The 18,874-nt window shown below is 37.7% G+C and overlaps 1 protein-coding gene across 2 annotated transcripts; it reads left to right on the top strand.

The window, feature by feature from the left end:
* Positions 1-5,394: 5,394 nt before the first annotated feature.
* Positions 5,395-18,648, top strand: LOC113024483 (perforin-1-like). Of its 2 annotated transcripts, XM_080303136.1 has the most exons (11): positions 5,529-5,551; positions 6,449-6,497; positions 6,728-7,006; positions 7,096-7,175; positions 7,472-7,484; positions 7,812-7,969; positions 8,048-8,186; positions 8,279-8,359; positions 9,025-9,518; positions 12,934-13,027; positions 17,943-18,648. In XM_080303136.1, exons 1-11 carry the CDS (start codon positions 5,544-5,546, stop codon positions 18,150-18,152), a joined length of 1,605 nt encoding a protein of 534 aa, XP_080159262.1. In that variant the 5' UTR covers positions 5,529-5,543; the 3' UTR covers positions 18,153-18,648. The 2 variants fall into 2 exon arrangements, with proteins under 2 accessions (XP_026027400.2, XP_080159262.1); XM_026171615.2 differs by lacking the exon at positions 6,449-6,497 and having other exon boundaries at positions 5,395-5,551.
* The last annotated feature ends 226 nt before the right edge of the window (positions 18,649-18,874 follow it).

Below are 18,874 nucleotides of genomic sequence, written 5' to 3'. Positions count from 1 at the left end.
ATCTGTAAAAGCTGCTGTCAAATACTCATATTTAGGCTGTCATAAAGCACAATAATAGACATTAATTTCTGGGATGTTAGGTTTGTTTTCAAGTTGATTTATAGAAATGAAAAACTGTTTGGTGTCAACCATTGATTGGTGTAGTGGTTAACACCACACATATGTTTGACCTCGTTCAGTGCCCAAGTCTGTTCTACATAAACCTTAGTGTTGCAATTTAGTCATATCTTTAAATGTATCTTTTTAATGTACCCACAGACATGTACTGGTGGTTCTGTAGTCTCTAGACGTCTTGACTGTAAAGCCCTGGTTCTCCCTTGGCAAATGTTTTCAACATTTCACCACTATCTCCTTTCACTTTTCATACGTAAGTTGTCTTGGATTCCTCCCAATGCTTTTATGTGTTTCCCATTCTCAGAATCAGCTCTGTTTGTAAACACACCTGACCTCTTTCACAAGCTGTTTTCTGCAGTGAAAATAACAAATCACAAGTTTTTATTGGTCAATTATTGCTTAAGCATGCGTGTCAACTTCACTACGAGGCATGTACATAAAATTAACGTCTAAATCTTTAATCTGAATTTTTATAAATAATCATGCTAATCATGATTGGGCCATTTGACACCATCACATCTGGACAAAAAACGTTTCTCTTATAGAAAATGTTATAAAGGCTGTGTGGAAGTTCCTCAAACCATATGCATTATAGTGCTGTGAGATACAGCAAGTTTTGGTATTGATCTGATATCAAATACAGTCCCAGGACTGCTGATGCCAATACACATGTGCACATATACACATACTTTTAACATAAGAAGGGCAGCTTTGTTGGGGAGATTATGGAGTGTGTCATGACTTATTAATCATCATTATTCTGAACATATTTTAATGATCCCTAACTCACTGGGATTTTTACATTGCACTTAAATTAGTTAACAAGACAAAAAACACCTTTTTGGAGATCTGGCGTGTAAATATGCCTGAAAGTCAGAAATTGACCCATTTCTGTTGTTTAAATGTGCAAAAGACTATTAACATGTGACAGTCAACACAAAAAGGTTCAGACAGTTTTCATAGTGTGTTTTCATTCAGTGGGCTACAGACTGAACTTGGAGGATAGAAATAAAGTATTGATCGTACGTTGCTATTATTGATCCGATACCAATACCTGCATTGGTATTGATACTATCGACTGCCGTGTTCTTTCTAAAGGCCAGCAGAGAAAAACTCCTGTAGATCACGTTATAAAAGAATATATGTAAGTAACCACAGAGAAAACTGTGGGGTCCTTTTATTTTGAGAGAAGATGAGTAAAGTCAAAGTATAAGTTTTCGAAATTTATTAGGCGGGTAAAGGTTCAAATTAAGATGGCTGCTGTGCCTCTTCCTCTGTTTAGTGAGCCAAACGGACAAAGGTCACTGCATCCAAGCAGTAAACACTTTTATCATGAGTCACACAAACAGAATATTAATATGATTGGTTAAAAAGTTGGGGAGTAGCTGTGGTTTATACTTGGCTTTTCCCTTATTTGGGATTTGGTCTGGCTCTCGCTCATCATACATCTCCAGCAGTGGGCATCTCCCTGTGGAGAGATGGAGAGAAAACTCCTCCCTACACACACACACCAGAATTTACAGCCTCGAGTACTTTTCCAGGGCATCCTGACTCCAGTCTGCACACGAGTGTGTATTCTGCTGCACACCCTGCACAATGCACAAATAGAGTAAAAGAAATCAGTTCCAACAAAACACTAATTTGATTCATGCTATGCAGTTTGAAGCATAAGCTTGTGTCGTTTTGGTCATGTTAGTGTTTTGGAGCCAGAAGTTTGCATACTTGGACAACATGATGGAGTGCTAATTTAGCAGCTCATTCTAGTTACCTTGATTCACAAGCTGTCTTCATAAACGGTGTCAGTGCAACAGGCACACATAAAAGCTATTTAGTGCTAAAGATTAGACTAATATGACACTAAGATGTATAACAATATAAGTATTTCCCCAAAATAAAGCACAAACCTCTACACCACCCAGAAATTTTGTTAATATAACCACAAATTCAGCTCAGGGTACAATTTAAGAAAAAAAATATTATTGACCATTTTGAAAATAGACTCAAAATTTTGACATAAAAGTCAAAATGTGGAGATTACACTTGTTCTTTCAAGACAAACTGCCACAGTTATTAGTGAAATCGTATTTCAGAATCGGTTTTAATAAGGAAATAATTTCTCTTTCAGCACATAAACACGGTGTGGTGATAAATTAAAAAGATTGTGCACGAAGATTCACCTGGTCAGATGGATAAACCACACAAACTTGGAAGAGTGGATTGTACAAAATGAAATGGATGGTAAAGGACAGATGAAAGGCTTTCAGTGGTCACAGCCTCGTGCTATAAAGAGGATGCTCTAGATTAAATATGAATCCTGACTTTATGGAAATCTATGAGAAAATGACCACTTGAATAAGATAAGATAAGATAAGATAAGATAACCTTTGTTAGTCCCACACGTGGGAAATTTGTTTTGTCACAGCAGGAAGTGGACAGTGCAAAAGTTATGAGGCAAAAATTAGAATACAATAAGAATAAATACAGTACACAACTGTATAGAATAGAATAAAATACTATATACAGTAGAATAAAATAAAATAAATATACAATAAGATAAAAATAGAATACAAATACAAATACTATATACAACTGAGTAAAAATACAACGATGACAGAAAGGATTATTGCACTTAGTATAGTGACCTAGTGACCTAGTATAGTGACTTAGAATAGTGACCACGGTAAGGAACCTTATTGTTGATGTGTCTCAATTACTAGTTTAAAGTCTCCTTCAGTACAATATAATGTTTGTTTTTTATATTTTGTCTGTCATGTTAGGTCTCATAGTATTCTCTACTCAAACTCCAGAAAGATTTAAATGTTACCTGTGGGTTGACTCTTCAAATGTGTGTGTGTGTGTTTATTTACCCACAAATATTTACTGTTGGTTCTGCAGTTTGTAAATATTTAATCTAAAGTCTGTGTTCTCCAAAGGCAGATGTTTTTACCATTGCTATCTTTGCCCTGTTTGTTTCCCCTTGTTTCACCCCATCTCCTGTCACTTCTCGTACGCAGTGTACTTGGATTCCTCCCAGTTGCCTTTATATGTTTCCCATTCTCAGAATCAGCTGTTTGTGAACAGGCCTGACCTCTTTCACGAGCTGTTTCCTGCAGTGAAAATAACAAAATATAACAGTTTCTTTTACATGTTTAACCCTGGAGAACCCATGGGGTCAGAGCCGACCCCACTGGTTTACTAGGGAAACCATGGGGTCAAATTTGACCCCATGGGTTCTCCAGGGTTAAGTATGCATTACAAAGTGTTATCTTCTTTACTACTTTTAATTAGCATAGCATAAAATCCAAGGTAAGGTCCAAAGATAGTATTTTTCTAACTAATTTGGCCATCAAAAACTATTCTATACAGGCGAAACAGTTTAGAGGCTGATTTGGTTTGTTTTATCAGACTGTATATAAAAGATGGACATGGATTTCAGGTCTGAAACATGAAACCACTGAAAATGTCCTAAATCTGCATTTTTTTGTTTTTGTCCTCTGCATGTAGGTGGAGGGTTTACATTTTTCCTACACGTTTCCTGTAGCTTCTCTCTGACAAGCAGAAGCTGAATTTCTTGCTCATAGGGGGTCATATGATCGTTGGGTTTTTCTCTGTATCTATTATTGTACGATCTACTGCACAATATAAACCGCCTTGAGGTGACTGCTGTTGTGATTTGGCGCTATATAAATAAAATTGAATTGAATTGAATTGTGTTAAATACACTTGAGAAATCAAAGAAAGTGATCCTTAATGTGTAGGTATTGCTATCAAGGGGGAATTAAGGCCTCTAGATTAGATTAGATTAGATTAGATTAGATTAGATTAGATTAGATTAGATTAGATTAGATTAGATTAGATTCTATAGAACTTTATTAATCCCTCGGATGGGTTCCTCCAGGAAATTCAGTTTCCAGTTGCAGAATATCGAGAGAAGTTCCATGTTACAGAGTTAGAATATAAATATAAATAGAGGGGGATGTAAATGCATGTAAATGGTCCAGTCATCCACTTTCAGATTTGGCATGTCTGTGAATTGCACAGATGTTTCACCTGTGGTCTTCAGCAGGCTGAGACTATTTTCTCCAGTACCATCATCACAGTGATGTTAGGGAAACAGGTCAATAAATAAACCAGTGCTGTGAAACTCATCCTGGTTTTTACACTGAAAAAGTCACAAGCATCTCAGTTTAGCAACTATCAACTGTTACATCACAGCTGATGAAAGTTGAGTCATTTCTCCTTACTTTTGATTCATAGCACTGTAATATAAACTGGATCACACAATGGTTCATGCGTGATAATAAATTGATACAATACGGTCACTCTACCCTAAATATGTTGTCAGAGACTGGGTGGGTATTAAAAGGTAAATAGGATTATAAATTGTATCAATAATGCAAAATATTGTATCAACTATTGTAACGGAATTCCTTGGAAATGTTAAATACAGAGTTAAAAAGTTTTGTATTTACTAATTAGATTGTGTAAAACGTCATTCTGACTTAACTCTGCTTTAAGTCAGTTTAGTTTTAGGTTGTTTCCAAAGTGGATTTTCTTGTTTCAGTTTAGTTTTTATTGTTTGAAATGTTTTTGTTTTACTTTATTAGTTTCTGTGTTTATTTTGTTCTTTATCATTTATTATTTATTATTAGTTTTATTATTGGATGAAGAGTTCAGTACAGCCATTACGTCTTGAAAACAGTTGACTGCAGTCTTTTAGCTAAAGTCTCAATGAACACATTTAAAGCCTCATTAGGCAAGTTGTGATTAAATCCTTACCAAACTAACAGATGGTAAAACTAAGAATATTCCCTATATTTATTTTTTATTTTATTTTGCTTTTTTAGTTCTCCAATCTTACAAAATTGTTTCAGTTAATTACATTTTCAGAAATGTCAAAAGTCTAGTCTAGTTCTTATTTTTATTTTAGTTAATTAATATGTTTTTTCACATTACAAGTTTATTCACATTAAAAAAAATCATTATTATGATTACTGGTGGCCATTTTGAAAAGAAAACTTAAATGAAAGACCAATTAACTAGTGCAAATGAAAGAGCCAGTGTGACACGCGCGCACACACACACACACACACACACACACACACACACACACACACACACACACATACACACACACACACACACACAGTGCAAGGACTTTTTTAGTCTTAAGATGTTCACTGTTCATTGACCTGCAATTCACTTTTTCTTTAAATTGAAGTATCTGAGAGGAAACAACTTTGAGACAGCAAAAATCACTTTAAAAAAATTCAATGAATGTAAATATCCTGAGTGACGCAAGCGTTAATTTGAATGCTGCTGTTGGACTTTAACACCTGTGGCAGACTTTAAATTCTGCCGCTGCTGCAGTTCACGAACAGAATTTCACTTTGCATTTGGATGCGTTTTTCATAACAGCTTGCCAGTTCATGAGAACGTGAGTACTAATTACATTTATTTAAGTTATCTATTAGCACACATAACCTCATTCTGAGTGGTTCTCTGGCAAGTGGAAGGATATTAACAAAATAAAGGGATTTTGCCTTCCAGTAGAACTGCTAACGAGCTGGATCTGGAATTTGGGTGCGTTTCAGGTTTGGTGGTGGGTTGTTGGATCCACTGCCAGTAGTCCAGTGGATCACTCCTCAGGCAAATCCTTCGCTCCACACTCAGCCGAGTCTACTACACTTGATCTGTCGGCCAGCACTGCAAATTGCAAATTTACCTCTCAGCCAATCATATGCCAACTTGGCCTGACCTGGCTCCATGTCTTTGGGCCAAGTGTTTTTGTTCTGGCACGCAATGTTAGGCTCACAACAGATAAAATTTTGTTATCTGTAGCTTTAGCTGAGAACAGTCTGAACCGATTACAACAGCGTGACTCTTAGTGAAACCAAACTATCTGGCAGCAGAAACCCTTTCAGAAAATATGACAAAACCAACTAGTGAACAAAAAATATTTGGATTTCAAAACCCAAAAACAAAGAGTGCTATTGAAAGATGAGGTGATGCAACACATGCTGCATGTGCTGTCCATAATTTTTTAACACGTGTTTCTGGCATGAAAGTAAATTTTATATTTTTTTACATAAAACATGTCTCAGTCTTTTAAATATGGTACATTTACTATTTTCAGTTAAGCATAGAGTTTAAATGGTATTCACTCTGCTTTCATTAAATTGTACACAGCTTCCCAGCTGTTTTGGAAATGAATTTGAACTATTGTTACAAATACAGTGAAAAGATTAAAAGATTTTTTCATATACAGGATAATATGTTTAAATTGAGCTTAAGCTTAGTTTGGTTTCAGCACACCCTTTTTCATCTATAACAGCTTCAACTCTTCTAGGAAGACTTTCCACCAGGTTCGGAATGCTTTTATGGTAATTTATATCCAATCTTCCGGAAATGCATTTGTCAGACACTGACTTGCAGTATCTGCTCTAATTCAACCCAAAGATGTTTTATCAGAAAAATAATCCCACAAATTTCAACTTTAGTATATTTCATAGATATGCATTTTTGGGTACAAAACTAAAGTTACGAAATATGTGTTGCTGTCTAAAAGAAAATATGGAGCTAAATGAAAATCCTTCTCTCTCCCACCTTTCAGTCTGTGACTGAAGCCATGCTCTTCTTTTCAACCCCACCTCCTCTCTGCCTGATCCTCCTTCTGTCATACATCTCCCCTGTTCTCTCCTGTCAAACTGGGAACAACAGCGAGTGCGAGTCTGCTCCCTTTGTACCAGGTCACAACCTGGTGGGGGAGGGATTCGACTTGGTCACCCTGAGGCGAACATCAGCCTATGTGGTTGATGTGAGGACCTACATGACTCCAAACGGCCACTGTACTCTCTGTACCAACCCCCTTCAAGGCAACAGGCTGCAGAAAGTAAAATAAATAATTCTGTGCAGTGAGTTAAACATGGCTTACACATAGCTTGTACTTATTAATCATGGTATTCTGTCTTCTATTTTCAGGTGCCAGTCTCTGTAGTGGACTGGCGTGCATTCAGCCAGTGCAGCACTCCGGTTGACAGCAGTGTACACGACAATGTTGGGTATAGTATTATAACATGTTATAATTACTAAAAGACTAACAGCCTTCATGTCTTTGATGTAACACAGACTTGTGCCTCACCATAAAAGCTAGCATCAAATTTGCCATGGACAAATAAAATAATGTAACAATATTCTTCTGGATCCTAATTTGTCTTTAATATCTTTAATAAAGTGTAAAAGCTAAATGTCCCATTAACATTCTCTGTCAATTTATGAACAGAAAATTTGATAAACTGTTTGAAGAAATCAGTAGTGAAATTTAACAGAGATCCCTTCCTTTGCATTGTATCCACAGCTCACTGATGACGGTATGAAACATATTACACCTATTATTGACATACAATTAATACTTTAGTCAATTAAATAATAAAACACTGCTTGCTGATTTTTTTTAATCTCCAGCATGGCACTAAAGAAAACATGAAATCTTAAATAATTCATATCTCAACATATTTAATTTCACCCAATGCTAAAACGTATCTGTTGTTAAATGAAAAATATAATTTTCTTTTAATAATGTGATCAGGAATCCATGACAAATGAGATACAGCATCTGAACAAAGGAACCTAGAAAAAAAAGAAGTGATTATGTTACGTTCCCCTAATTGATGTAACTTATAATGTATGTAATGCAGGCTGTGCTTGATCACGATGGCCTAAATTTGAATATAGTTCTGGGTGATCGCGTGTTTGTGGGAGGAACACGTTCCGAAGCATTTAAATTTGCTGTAGCCAGGGCTGAAGAGGATCGGTACACCTTCAGTGTACATGGCATCACCTGCAAATATTATAGGTAGGCTCTGAAAATAAGTTCCTGTCAGTTAGTTTGTTTCAGTTAAGATAATTACCTAATTAGTCTCTTTGTGTCTAGTTTCCGTGTAGCAAGCAGACCACCTTTAAGCCCAGAGTTCAAGAGGGATGTGGACAATCTGCCAAGTCACTACAATTCCTCCACCAGTGATCAGTATGACAGACTGATAAAAACCTATGGCACGCACTACATCCACAAGGTTAAGACACACACGCACGTGCGCACGCACGCACGCACACACACACACACACACACACTTTTTTTAAAAGATAACAATATACCAAATTGCAGGTTTTCCTTGGGGGCCAACTAAGAAGAATCACAGCTGCACGAACCTGTTTGTCCACCCTGAACAAGTTCAACTCACATGAGGTACATGTACATGAAGCAGATGTGCCTGTCCACAGACTGCACACACTCCACTTACACACATTACGTTACCACTGCCATGAAAGACCCGGTGCGCACAGATTTACAGTGATGGCAGTCGTCTGTGTCTAGTCTGTGTCTAGTCGATGATTAAACTAAATTGTTTAAATTACATTCAATCATTGTGGAATTTCACATCCAACAAATCCAACTATGAATAGTGGTGCACATTGAAAACAATGCAAGCTCAATAATGATTTTAGTTCTGTATGTAATTGTTCTTTGCCCTCAGTAACCTTATTAAAAAATCTTATTCTAAATAAAGTATACGCAGATCAGTTAGACCTTCAGTTAGATGATCTTTTCCAGACAAAATCTAATGTATTCTGTCATATAACATGCTGAGTATGATGAAGGAAAAAACATCTTCTGCTATAAAACAAGATAAACTGGATCAGATCAAAACATAAATGTCTTTAATTTTCTGCATTGCTTCCTGACTGAAGAATTGTAAAATTTTATTATGTCTATAGTTAAATATCTACTATTTTACCAAAAATCTTCTTCTAGCTGCCAATGATAAGTGGTGGAGAAAACCATTATTTTAGGAAAAGCAGCAATAAAATACCGAAATATAGCTACATGGCATTTGTGTTTCTCTCTTTCAGGTTCACGCCTGTTTATCGAAGGGATTTTCGGTTGGCTTGGGGAAGGAAAAATTATATAGTGTTGAACAGTCTTGTATGAAGGTCCTACAAAACCAGGATTACACTACTAGGTATGGTGCTGGTCTCCATCAACACCACACTGAGGTGATAGGAGGCAATGATTGGTCAGGGGATTTTGCCCTCAATGTTGATGACTCCGTGGGCTTCAGAAACTGGCTGAACAGCTTGAAGAATCTCCCAGATACAGTTTCGTACTCCCTTCTGGCACTGTATGAGCTGATGCCAACTGAGGCAAAAAAGGAAGGGGTAAAGACTGCCTTGAATGAGTACTTATTTGGTAACATCGCGCTTTCCTTAGAAAAAAACCCAACTTGTCAGGACCTTGATAACCTGGATACAAAGTGCTGTCCTATAAAGCATAAGAGGGGAGTACTGGTTGTGAACAAAATTCAAGCCTGGGATCTGTCGGGAGACACTTGGGGTACGTCTGACAGGTGAGTAAGCTGAGGTCAGGACCTGAAAGTTGATAGAATGTTTTTAAATTCTCAGAATACCAGGACATCTTGAGTTGTTTCCTTATCCAAAACCAGGATAATTAAATTCACAGTTTGTGTCCCTGCAGAAGGACTGGCCTGTATCCCACCTCAGTGGGCTCACATCTCATGTGCTACCCACTGCTTTGGCACGATGCTTTGCCCTAATAATATGCCCTAATAAATATAGGAAAGTACAAGGAGCATCATTTTGGTTCAGTTTCAAGAATTCAGCTACTTGAATCATTGTTAAAATCATCTGTAATATATATATGTACTGAGATTGTAGATTACATTTGTGTAACTATAGTCACCAGGGACAATCCTGTACTGTTTGTTAGGAACATTTGGGGCTAAAATACATAAATGATCTACACAGCTTGAATTGGTAGTTATATCCAGTCTATGTAAGCTTGGTCAGTTTAACAAACATTTTATGAGGAGATGGCAGTTACAGTGAATTTACAGTGGTTAGACAGTGATTAGTAAGCAACAGAGCCACTATGACTGAGCTTGTGAGAGTGAGTGGATTTAAGAAAGTAGGTGACTGTTGCTGTTTGTCATGTACCTGCACAAGGAAAGTCAATGCACACTGTGTGCTACCACTTTCCTCTTCCAGTCTGGAAAGAGATAACTTTCATTTTGTCAGCCGTTCATGTAAAGTCAGGTTGTTGAATGAAGCAATTAAAAATGTTTACATGTACAGTCACTGCAGATTTCTGTGCACAAGTCTTAGCTGTGGATCGCTGTATGTGTTCATGTGTCCTTCAAGTACGCCAGTGTCTTTAAAGTGCAAAGGCATGCAGGTTACCTGAACTATACGTTTTCTGTTGGTGCATCAAAATGGCATTTTACCCAGTGATGTTGAGGTTCCCCATTCAAGGTGATTCAGTCTTAGGTATTGATTTGGTCATCTTACCCACTCATCATTGTCTGCACCAAAGCTTCTATCGCCACATGCAAACCCACATGGAAAAGATGTATATAAATCTTCTAAAGTTTATATCTGTCTTGTGTGAAACTTGTATGAAAAGCATACAAGAGTGAAAACAGACATAAGATCCCTTAAAAAAATCATATAAATGAAACTTGTATACTTACTAGAACAATATATGAAAGTGGCCACTTTCATGAGTAAATCACATAAGCCTTATATGATGTGATTCTAATTACAGTGTTCTATCGCCCACCTAAAGATAATGACTTTCCTACTTAATACTAGCTGTGTATCAAAAGATTTATTAGAATCGAGAGCATACAGACAAGTTGTGAACTTTCATTATACAGAACTTTATTTAATGTGATGGATGTTCTTGAGCACAGGCACACAGCTCTTAAATGTTTGGCTCAATTTGGGAAAGGTCTTAAATTGTTTTCCACAGAAAGTCTTCTTCTGTATTTTGTTTTCATGTTTGTTAAAGCAGAAAATCCACTTTTGCATAAGTGTGTGGTGGCCAAAGGCATCAGTCTTGACAGCACGCTTAGCCAACGCAGGGTTTTCAGTGCACAGTACTATCCAGAAATCTGCCAGGGTCTTTTGAGCACATTCAACTTTTAGAAACCTATCTCAGGCGATCTCAATCAGGCTATCCTGGTCAGCCACTGATAATAAAGTAGGCATGGCCTTGAATACGTGACACATCCAGTCATTTGACCCTTCCGTTTCTGGAAAGTATTGGCATAACTGCGCCACCAGCTCCTCAAGGTGCATGTTACAGTTGTGCTTCACACTGTGTGAGTGTGAGATAATTTAAGCACAGAAAATCATGCAGCATGGGAAAGACTTCTGTGTTGTTTGTGTCCATGGAGTTCTTCCAAAGGTTTAACTCCTTTATCAGGGCCTCAACTTTATTCTGAACATTGAATATGGTTGCAGAAACACCTTGTAATCCGAGACGGAGCTTGTTCAGACAAGAAAATGTGTAAGCCACAGATAAGCCAGGCACGTAAGGTACTCTTCATTATGCAAATGTTCAGGCAGCTCAGAGGGATAGTTACAGAAGAAAACTTTAAGTTCATCCCTCAGCTCAAAGAAATGGGTCAGCACTTTCTTGATAGCCAGTGAACCTCTCTGTGCAGTAATAAAGTCTCATGTTCCCTGCTTATTTGTTGCATTGGAGCCTGGCTTTCACAAAGTTAACCATTTTTACAGTGGTGTCCAAAACATGTTTCAGATGGACGGGTATTCAAGGACTGCCTTTTATCACCTAAGAAGCATCGCTAAAATCATACGAGTTTCATAACTTGACACTCCAGAGGTTCTTGTCCGTGCATTTGTGTCTTCACGCATTAATTATTGTAACGCTGTCCTTTCTGGGCTACCAAAGAAAAGTTTTTGACGTTTACAGATGGTACAAAATGCAGCTGCTCACATTTTAACCAAAACTGGGAAATATGAGCACATTACTCCGGTACTGAAATCTCTTACTGGGTGCCTTGTCAGGTTTAAGAAGATTTTAAGGTGCTGTTGCTCACCTAAAAGGGTTTAAATGGTTTGGCACCCTCATATCTCTCTGAACTTGGCACCTCTATGTTCCTTCCCATGCTCTCCAATCTCAATACTCTGGCCTTCTAAAGTTTCCTAAAGCCAGGAGAAAAACTGTTGGGACCATGCTTTTTCTTTTTTCAAAGCTAAGTTAAAGACCCACTTGTTCACCCTATTCTACGTGTCATAATGCAGATGAATAATGGCTCAAACCCTACAGCCAAAGCAACCCAGCAGTTTATTAAAGCGAAAAAGTGGAATATTCTTGAACGGCTAAGTCGGTCAAGTAATCTCAACCTAAGTGAGCATTTCACTTCAGACAGACTAAACTTTGGACACAAAGACCCACAAACAAACAGCAACTGAAATCTGCTGCTGTAAAGGCCTGGAAGAGCATTAAAAAGAAGGAAATCCTGTATCTGGTGATGTCAACCAAGTATTAGAAACAAATATTTTATCTTGAGTTATTTAATTTGTCCACTTACTTTTGAGCCCCTGAAATGAAGGGATTGTGTTAACAACATGCTTTAGTTTCTCACATTTTCTGCAATCTTTTTATTCAGATACTGCATCTCAGTTGTTTCATTTAAAGTTTATTGTGGTAATGTACAGAACCAAAAATGGAAAAAAGCTGTCTTTTTCTAAATATTTATGGATCTAACTGTACCTTGTTACCTTGCTGCTTAGCTGCTTCTTGATTGCTTTGGCAGATTTAAATTTTTTTTAACCCAAATGGTTTGTTAGCTTTCTCTTTTCTTTATCGCCTGTTCTACTCTGCCCTCTTCATGCCTGTGAACTTCTTGCACAGGATGCTTCACAATGCTAAAAGCATTTCCTTCAAGCAGTAATATTTAATCAACTTGTCCTCTTTGTTTCTTTACTTCTTCACAGCTATGTTGTATTAAAGATTGATTCCGTCAGAGGCAGGACTGAAATGATCGAGTCAAACTACCCTACTTGGACTGGTGACTATTTGCTCGGCACGGTCAGTAAACTTTTTTAAGGAAGATTAAAGCTGTTTTTCATATTTGTGTCTTTTTATCCTATAATTATTTCTTTCTGTATATTTAATTGTCAAAAATATCTTATTGTCAGATGTCTGGGTCTATGACCCAGATATTTTAGCTTATTTTCTATTTGATTCGTTCTTTGGGTTTTAATGATTTAAGTTTTATACATTTTAGTCTTGAGTTTACTTCTTGTTGTGTCTCCAAGTTTATATTCATATTCTGGTTTATTTTGTTCTTGTCAACTAGGCCCCTTTTGTGTCTTTGTCTCTCATGAGAGTCTGTCATGTCATATGTCTTTACGTCTTCCTCTGTGTGTGTGTTCAGGTCTCTCACTTTCTCACTCTCAGTTTGGGATTTTCCAATTAAAATCAATTTTTAGCTTAAATAACACAATATTCATTAAATCCTGAATCAATTTTTAAATCTAAATGTATTTTGCCAGAAATGCCAGAATCTCAGGTTAAAACTCACAAAACTATTTCAACAACCACCAAACAGCTAAAACAGTGAGAGCAGGGCCCTATTTCAGGAAGCCGGTTTAGAGCAAAATCTGAGTAAGTATACCCTGAGTTAACGAAAACTCTGGGTTTTCGGTTTCACAAAGCGAGTTTAGATTAATTCTGAGCGAGTTACTATGACAACACACTCCGTGAAGCTAACCTGCCCCCTAGCAGGTTTACTTCAACTAACCCTAACTTTCTCCGCCTCTTTGTCGGAAACCTGACTGTAGGAAGTGTCAGACATGGCGTGTCTCTTCCTTGAAGAGCCAGTAGATGTTGAAGCCCAAATTCTCCGCAGAGCTCTCCGCCGGGAGAGAGTGATTAGAGCGCGTTTGGACATTTTATCATTTCCTGATGATTTCCTGTGTGAACGTTACCGTTTTTCAGCACAATCTATAATTTATTTGAATAACATCCTCAGGCCTAATATTGCTCATGTGACACATCGCGGACATTGTCTCAGTTCTGTACATATTATTTGTATTGCACTTCGGTTTTTTGCAAACGGGAGCTTTCTGTATAATATTGGTGACGCTGAGCACGTTTCCAAGGCTACCGTCTGTCGGGCAGTCAGGAATGTTACAGTTGCACTGAAACGTCTCCTGTACACGTTTGTGGTGTTCCCCGGTCATAGACCCACAAGATTTATCAAAGAGGGATGCCACAAAATTGCAGGTATCAGGATGAACAAAACTTAATTCATGATGTGGTGATACTTGAACTACTACTTAAATTTTACATTTATTCCCACGGTTCCCAGGCGTGATTGGCTGTATAGATGGCACTCACATTCCAATCATTGCTCCTTCAGTAAATGAAGGAGACTATGTGAACAGGAAGTCTTTCCACAGCATTAATGTACAGGTACATAGTTCCCTGTAGCATTTCAAACTAACAAATTATTTCATTATAGTAATGGATGCTAATTTGTGTTCTCTGCACTGTGAAGATCATATGTGATGCTGCCAACATTATCACAAATGTGGAAGCCAACTGCTCAGCCTCTGTGAGTGGTGGTGGTGGACGACCCCCACCTGTTTTTCAGGCCTCCGCTTTTTTTCTGTTGGCTATAACGGGTCACATTTGAGCATACAGAGTAAGCAAATATGTACTTGTAATGTGCTCAGATAATTTCAATAAGTGCTTACAGAAAGAAAATTAATGTAGCCTCTAACTGCAATTGATTTATATAGGACAAACAGACCAAGCACTATGGCTCATAATACAATTACACCTTACCTGTTTGGACTATATTTTTATATTTCATTTTTACTTGCTGCCAGGAACGTTTGGGGCCTGTTGGGTTGCACCTGCGCTCACATCACATCACAAAATAAAATGTATGAAATAAAAAATAAAATAAAATATAATAAAATAACGTGTTAAATGGGTGGAAATCCCTAGATCAATGTTTAAATTAACACTCATGCATTGACTCTGTCGGCCATGTTTTGCCATGCATGCTCCCTTTCTTTTGCAGCTGAGGCTGTGTTACTTTTTTTCCGCAAAATTTGCATGTTATCGCCCACCCCCGTGACATCACGCTCCAAAGCCCTATACTGCCATCAGAATTTCGGCCTCAAGCGCTGTAAAATACATTGACCGCGCCTTCTTTCCCTCCGTCTCCATGGTGACTCGCTTAATCTGTGCTCCACTAATCAGGGCTTTATGTATCCTCGTGCGTGCGCTTAACTTGGGGTTAAAGCAACTCCGCGTTGATTGAACTAATTGTTATCAGCCTTTCTGAAACCGAATATTCCGAGTTGGACAGTTCGGGGTTACTCAACCCTGAGTATCGTTTTTCACTCTGTTTTCTAAACCGGCTTCCTGAAATAGGGCCCAGGTAAACGGATTCTGCACAAAGATGTAAACACAAAGCTTGGACGCGACACATCAGAATCTGTGAAATGTCTTTTTCTCAACCAACAGACTCCTGTTTTTTTTTGACAGTCACTCTTCCTGTGTTCAGTGTGAAGTGAGCTTTTGAGTCTTACAGTTTTTTCTGATTGCTTAAGCACATTTTTTGTAACTATTGGCTAATTTTGCAAAACTCTTCACACAAATAAGAAAACCTGTCACCCAATAATCAAAACATTGTAGTTCTCTTGCAAAAGCAAACACAGCTAGATTAACTCTTCACACCTTCGTAAAAATGGTGTTTCCGTATCAAACAGCCATAATGACTATATGGGTTACTTGGTCTGCAGTGAACATGCTTCCTCTGCCCCCAGCATCTGGTCATCTAGCAATTCTGTAAAGTAACAATTTCAGTATTTTTACATCAATGGTATTGGTGTGTTTCTCATTGGCATATGGCAGTGCTACAAATCTTTGTGCGAAGTGACTGTACTAACCGATTCTCATTTCAAGATGTCCTTATGGTACTTGCTACAGTGTAGCGGCTCGAGTTAGGCTGGACCCGTTGGCCAGCTACCCTCAGGGTCATTCCACGGTTGATTACATGGTCCACTATTGTAGCTCTGATGTCATCAGCAATTCTATTTCTTACTCTTCCTACCCTTCCTCTCCCCCCTCCTCATCTTCCTCTTGCTCCTCCTTGTCCTTGTCGTCCTCTTCATCCTACTTCTTCACCTCCACGTCCTCTTCCTCGGCCTCCTCTACTTCTCACTCTTTCTGCTCCCTCCATTGTACTGGATTGGATTGCTGATTGCAAAGTGAACTAATTATCTAAAAAAGTTTTCACATGTGAAAGTGTGCCAGACAGTTGGCAAATTAGTGTTAATGATAGCCATACATGTGTATACTTTTGCTAGGAGTGTGCTGGAAATTTGGTAATTGAGTGTTGTGCAGTGGATTGTGCCTACAGTTTTGCAAAGTGTGTGTTACAAAATTGCAAACTGAGTGCAAAGCAGTTTTTGTGCTTTTAGTTTTGCAAACTCAGTGAGTGGTTTTGCTATAAGTCTGAATAGTTTTAGAGATAAGATAAGATAAGATAGAACTTTATTAATCCCTCGGGTGGGTTCCTCTGGGAAATTCGACTTCCAAAAAAAGCACAGCAACGACCAAAGTTACAGTTACAGAACTGTTATATATATATATATATACACACACACACACACACACACACACACACACACACACACACACACACACACACACACACACACACACACACACATATATAAATACAGAGACAAATATAAATAAAATATACAAAGGGGATAAATAGAATAAATAGGAATAAAAAATAAAAATACAAGTGAATTGCACATTTCAAGTATTGAGTCTATTGCACTGTTGACTATTTACAAAAAGTATTGCACAAGGTATTGTACAGTGAGGTGCAGAGGCACTACAGCTTAGTTGTTCCCCCCTCCTTTGTCCTCCTGTTTCCCCTCCCTCTCCCCTCCAGAGAGGAGTTAAACAGTCTGATGGCGTGTGGGACAAAGGAGTTTTTAAGTCTGTTAGTTCTTGTCTTGGGGAGAAGCAACCTGTCACTGAACAGACTCTTCTGGTTGTTTATGGCCGTGTGCAGAGGATGCCCAGCATTGTCCATAATGTCCATCAGTTTCTTTAATGTCCTTTTCTCTGCCACTGTCACCAGAGTGTCCAGCTTCATGCCGACCACAGATTGTGCTACAGGAATCACAGTTAGGGTTTAAGCATTCAGAAAAAACTGTAAACTGTTTTGGGAACATTACAAAAATGGCTTTAAATACAGGAGAGCAGGGTGTGAAATACAGTCTGAAGTTCTTGCACTTCCTGCACCACTGAGGAATCAAGTGTAAAAACAGCAGTATTGTCATCATAGACTAGTTTTTTGGGGATGCCCATACCCAAATAATTTATAAACATAAAGAACAAAATCGGTTTAAAATGATTTGCCATATTTGTTTATTTCCAAGCATGCACTGTGCAATCCCGTGGGAGCTTAAGAAATCAGATAAATGGTCTTTTTTATGACATCGACACACTGAATTGTATTCATAGGGAAAATTCTGAACCAAATAGCAGCCTTAGAATGAACACAAGCATTAATACGTTTATTCAGCAGCAATTAATGATCCACTGCATCCAGCACCTTAGACAGATCCACAGATAATATGGTACAATGCAATTCTGTGCTCAGAGCAGCTTTGTCTCTGTATCTGTATTACCTATTTGTTTGCTGTACTGCACAAGGTTTTACTTTACAATGGGACAGCTATATTTTGGTATCACAATTCATCAAACAGACCTTCTAATTTGGGGTGTGTATGAGAGCATTCATGTGTAATTGTGCAAAGAGTATGCTTTCAAGAATCAGTGTGATTAAATATTTTGCCCTTTAGGTCTGCTCTTCTCACCATTTCTATAACCCCCAAATCTCAGCTGAATATTTAAAGTATGAGTAAATCACATCTTGTTTTAATTTTTTTTTCTTATCAAGGTAAACACAGAGTCACTTTTGGAGGTCCAGATTTGGGACGAGGACCCATCCTATGATGATCTTTTAGTATCATGTCAGAAAGACCTGTGGGCGGGGAGCAACACATTTAGATGCCCATCCAGTGGAGGTCGCTTTGCGCTTCATTATACTCTGATCTGCGACCCTCATCTGACAGGAGAGAAGTGTGAGCGCTATAAACCTTCACCATAGTTACAAATGCTGTAACTAATATCTGTATCAGATCTGTTGAACTTACAACGTAAAGGATCACATGAGTTTATTTACAGATGAGTGTATGTACTTGATCTCTTAGCACTGGGATATGATATGATTCAGGTTTACTTCATGTAATGTATATTTTTATCACTTAGTTATTCATTGATCAAATAAATCATGATTATAGTCATTCACTGACTAGCATTACATATAGTTGAAATAAAAAAAGCACTTTCTAAATTTCAACATGTTAATTTTAAATATAGGTCTGTGAACACACATATCTAGAAAAGAAACCATCCATCATTTATATAATATTTTTTTTCATATAAATGAAGTAATTTACTGAAATGTGCAAACATACATAAAAATATAGTATATAAGACTGAAACAGATTGCATATTTAGGTTTGGGCTGTTTCTGGGGTTTCGGGGTACCTGAGGATATTTTAATTCTCATTCTAAAAAATAAAGCAATGGCTTATCAGACACTTTCCAGATGCTATTCCATGACTCCTGAATCAATGATGATCATTTTATGTGTTCATAATTCCCCAACACCACAGGGTGAATGCAGGCCCAAACTCTAACAAAAGAATTGCATAAATTGCTTTTGGAATTACAGCCACTTTTGTTTATAGTCCATTAGTTCAGAGATACAAATATAATTGGGCTATTAATTGAGAAACAATTTCAAGACCTTCTATTACTACATAA

Source organism: Astatotilapia calliptera, chromosome 6 (genome assembly GCF_964374335.1).
Source record: "Astatotilapia calliptera chromosome 6, fAstCal68.1, whole genome shotgun sequence".
In the NCBI taxonomy this organism is placed as follows: domain Eukaryota; kingdom Metazoa; phylum Chordata; class Actinopteri; order Cichliformes; family Cichlidae; genus Astatotilapia; species Astatotilapia calliptera.
This window is presented reverse-complemented; position numbering and strand designations above follow the sequence as displayed.

Bases quoted from the DNA above. Each gene is read 5' to 3' on its own strand.
- LOC113024483 (XM_080303136.1), top strand. The intron at 6,498-6,727 runs GTAATTTATATC...CCCACCTTTCAG, and splicing joins AGGTTCGGAATGCTTTTATG to TCTGTGACTGAAGCCATGCT. The intron at 8,187-8,278 runs GTTAAGACACAC...ACCAAATTGCAG, and splicing joins GCACGCACTACATCCACAAG to GTTTTCCTTGGGGGCCAACT.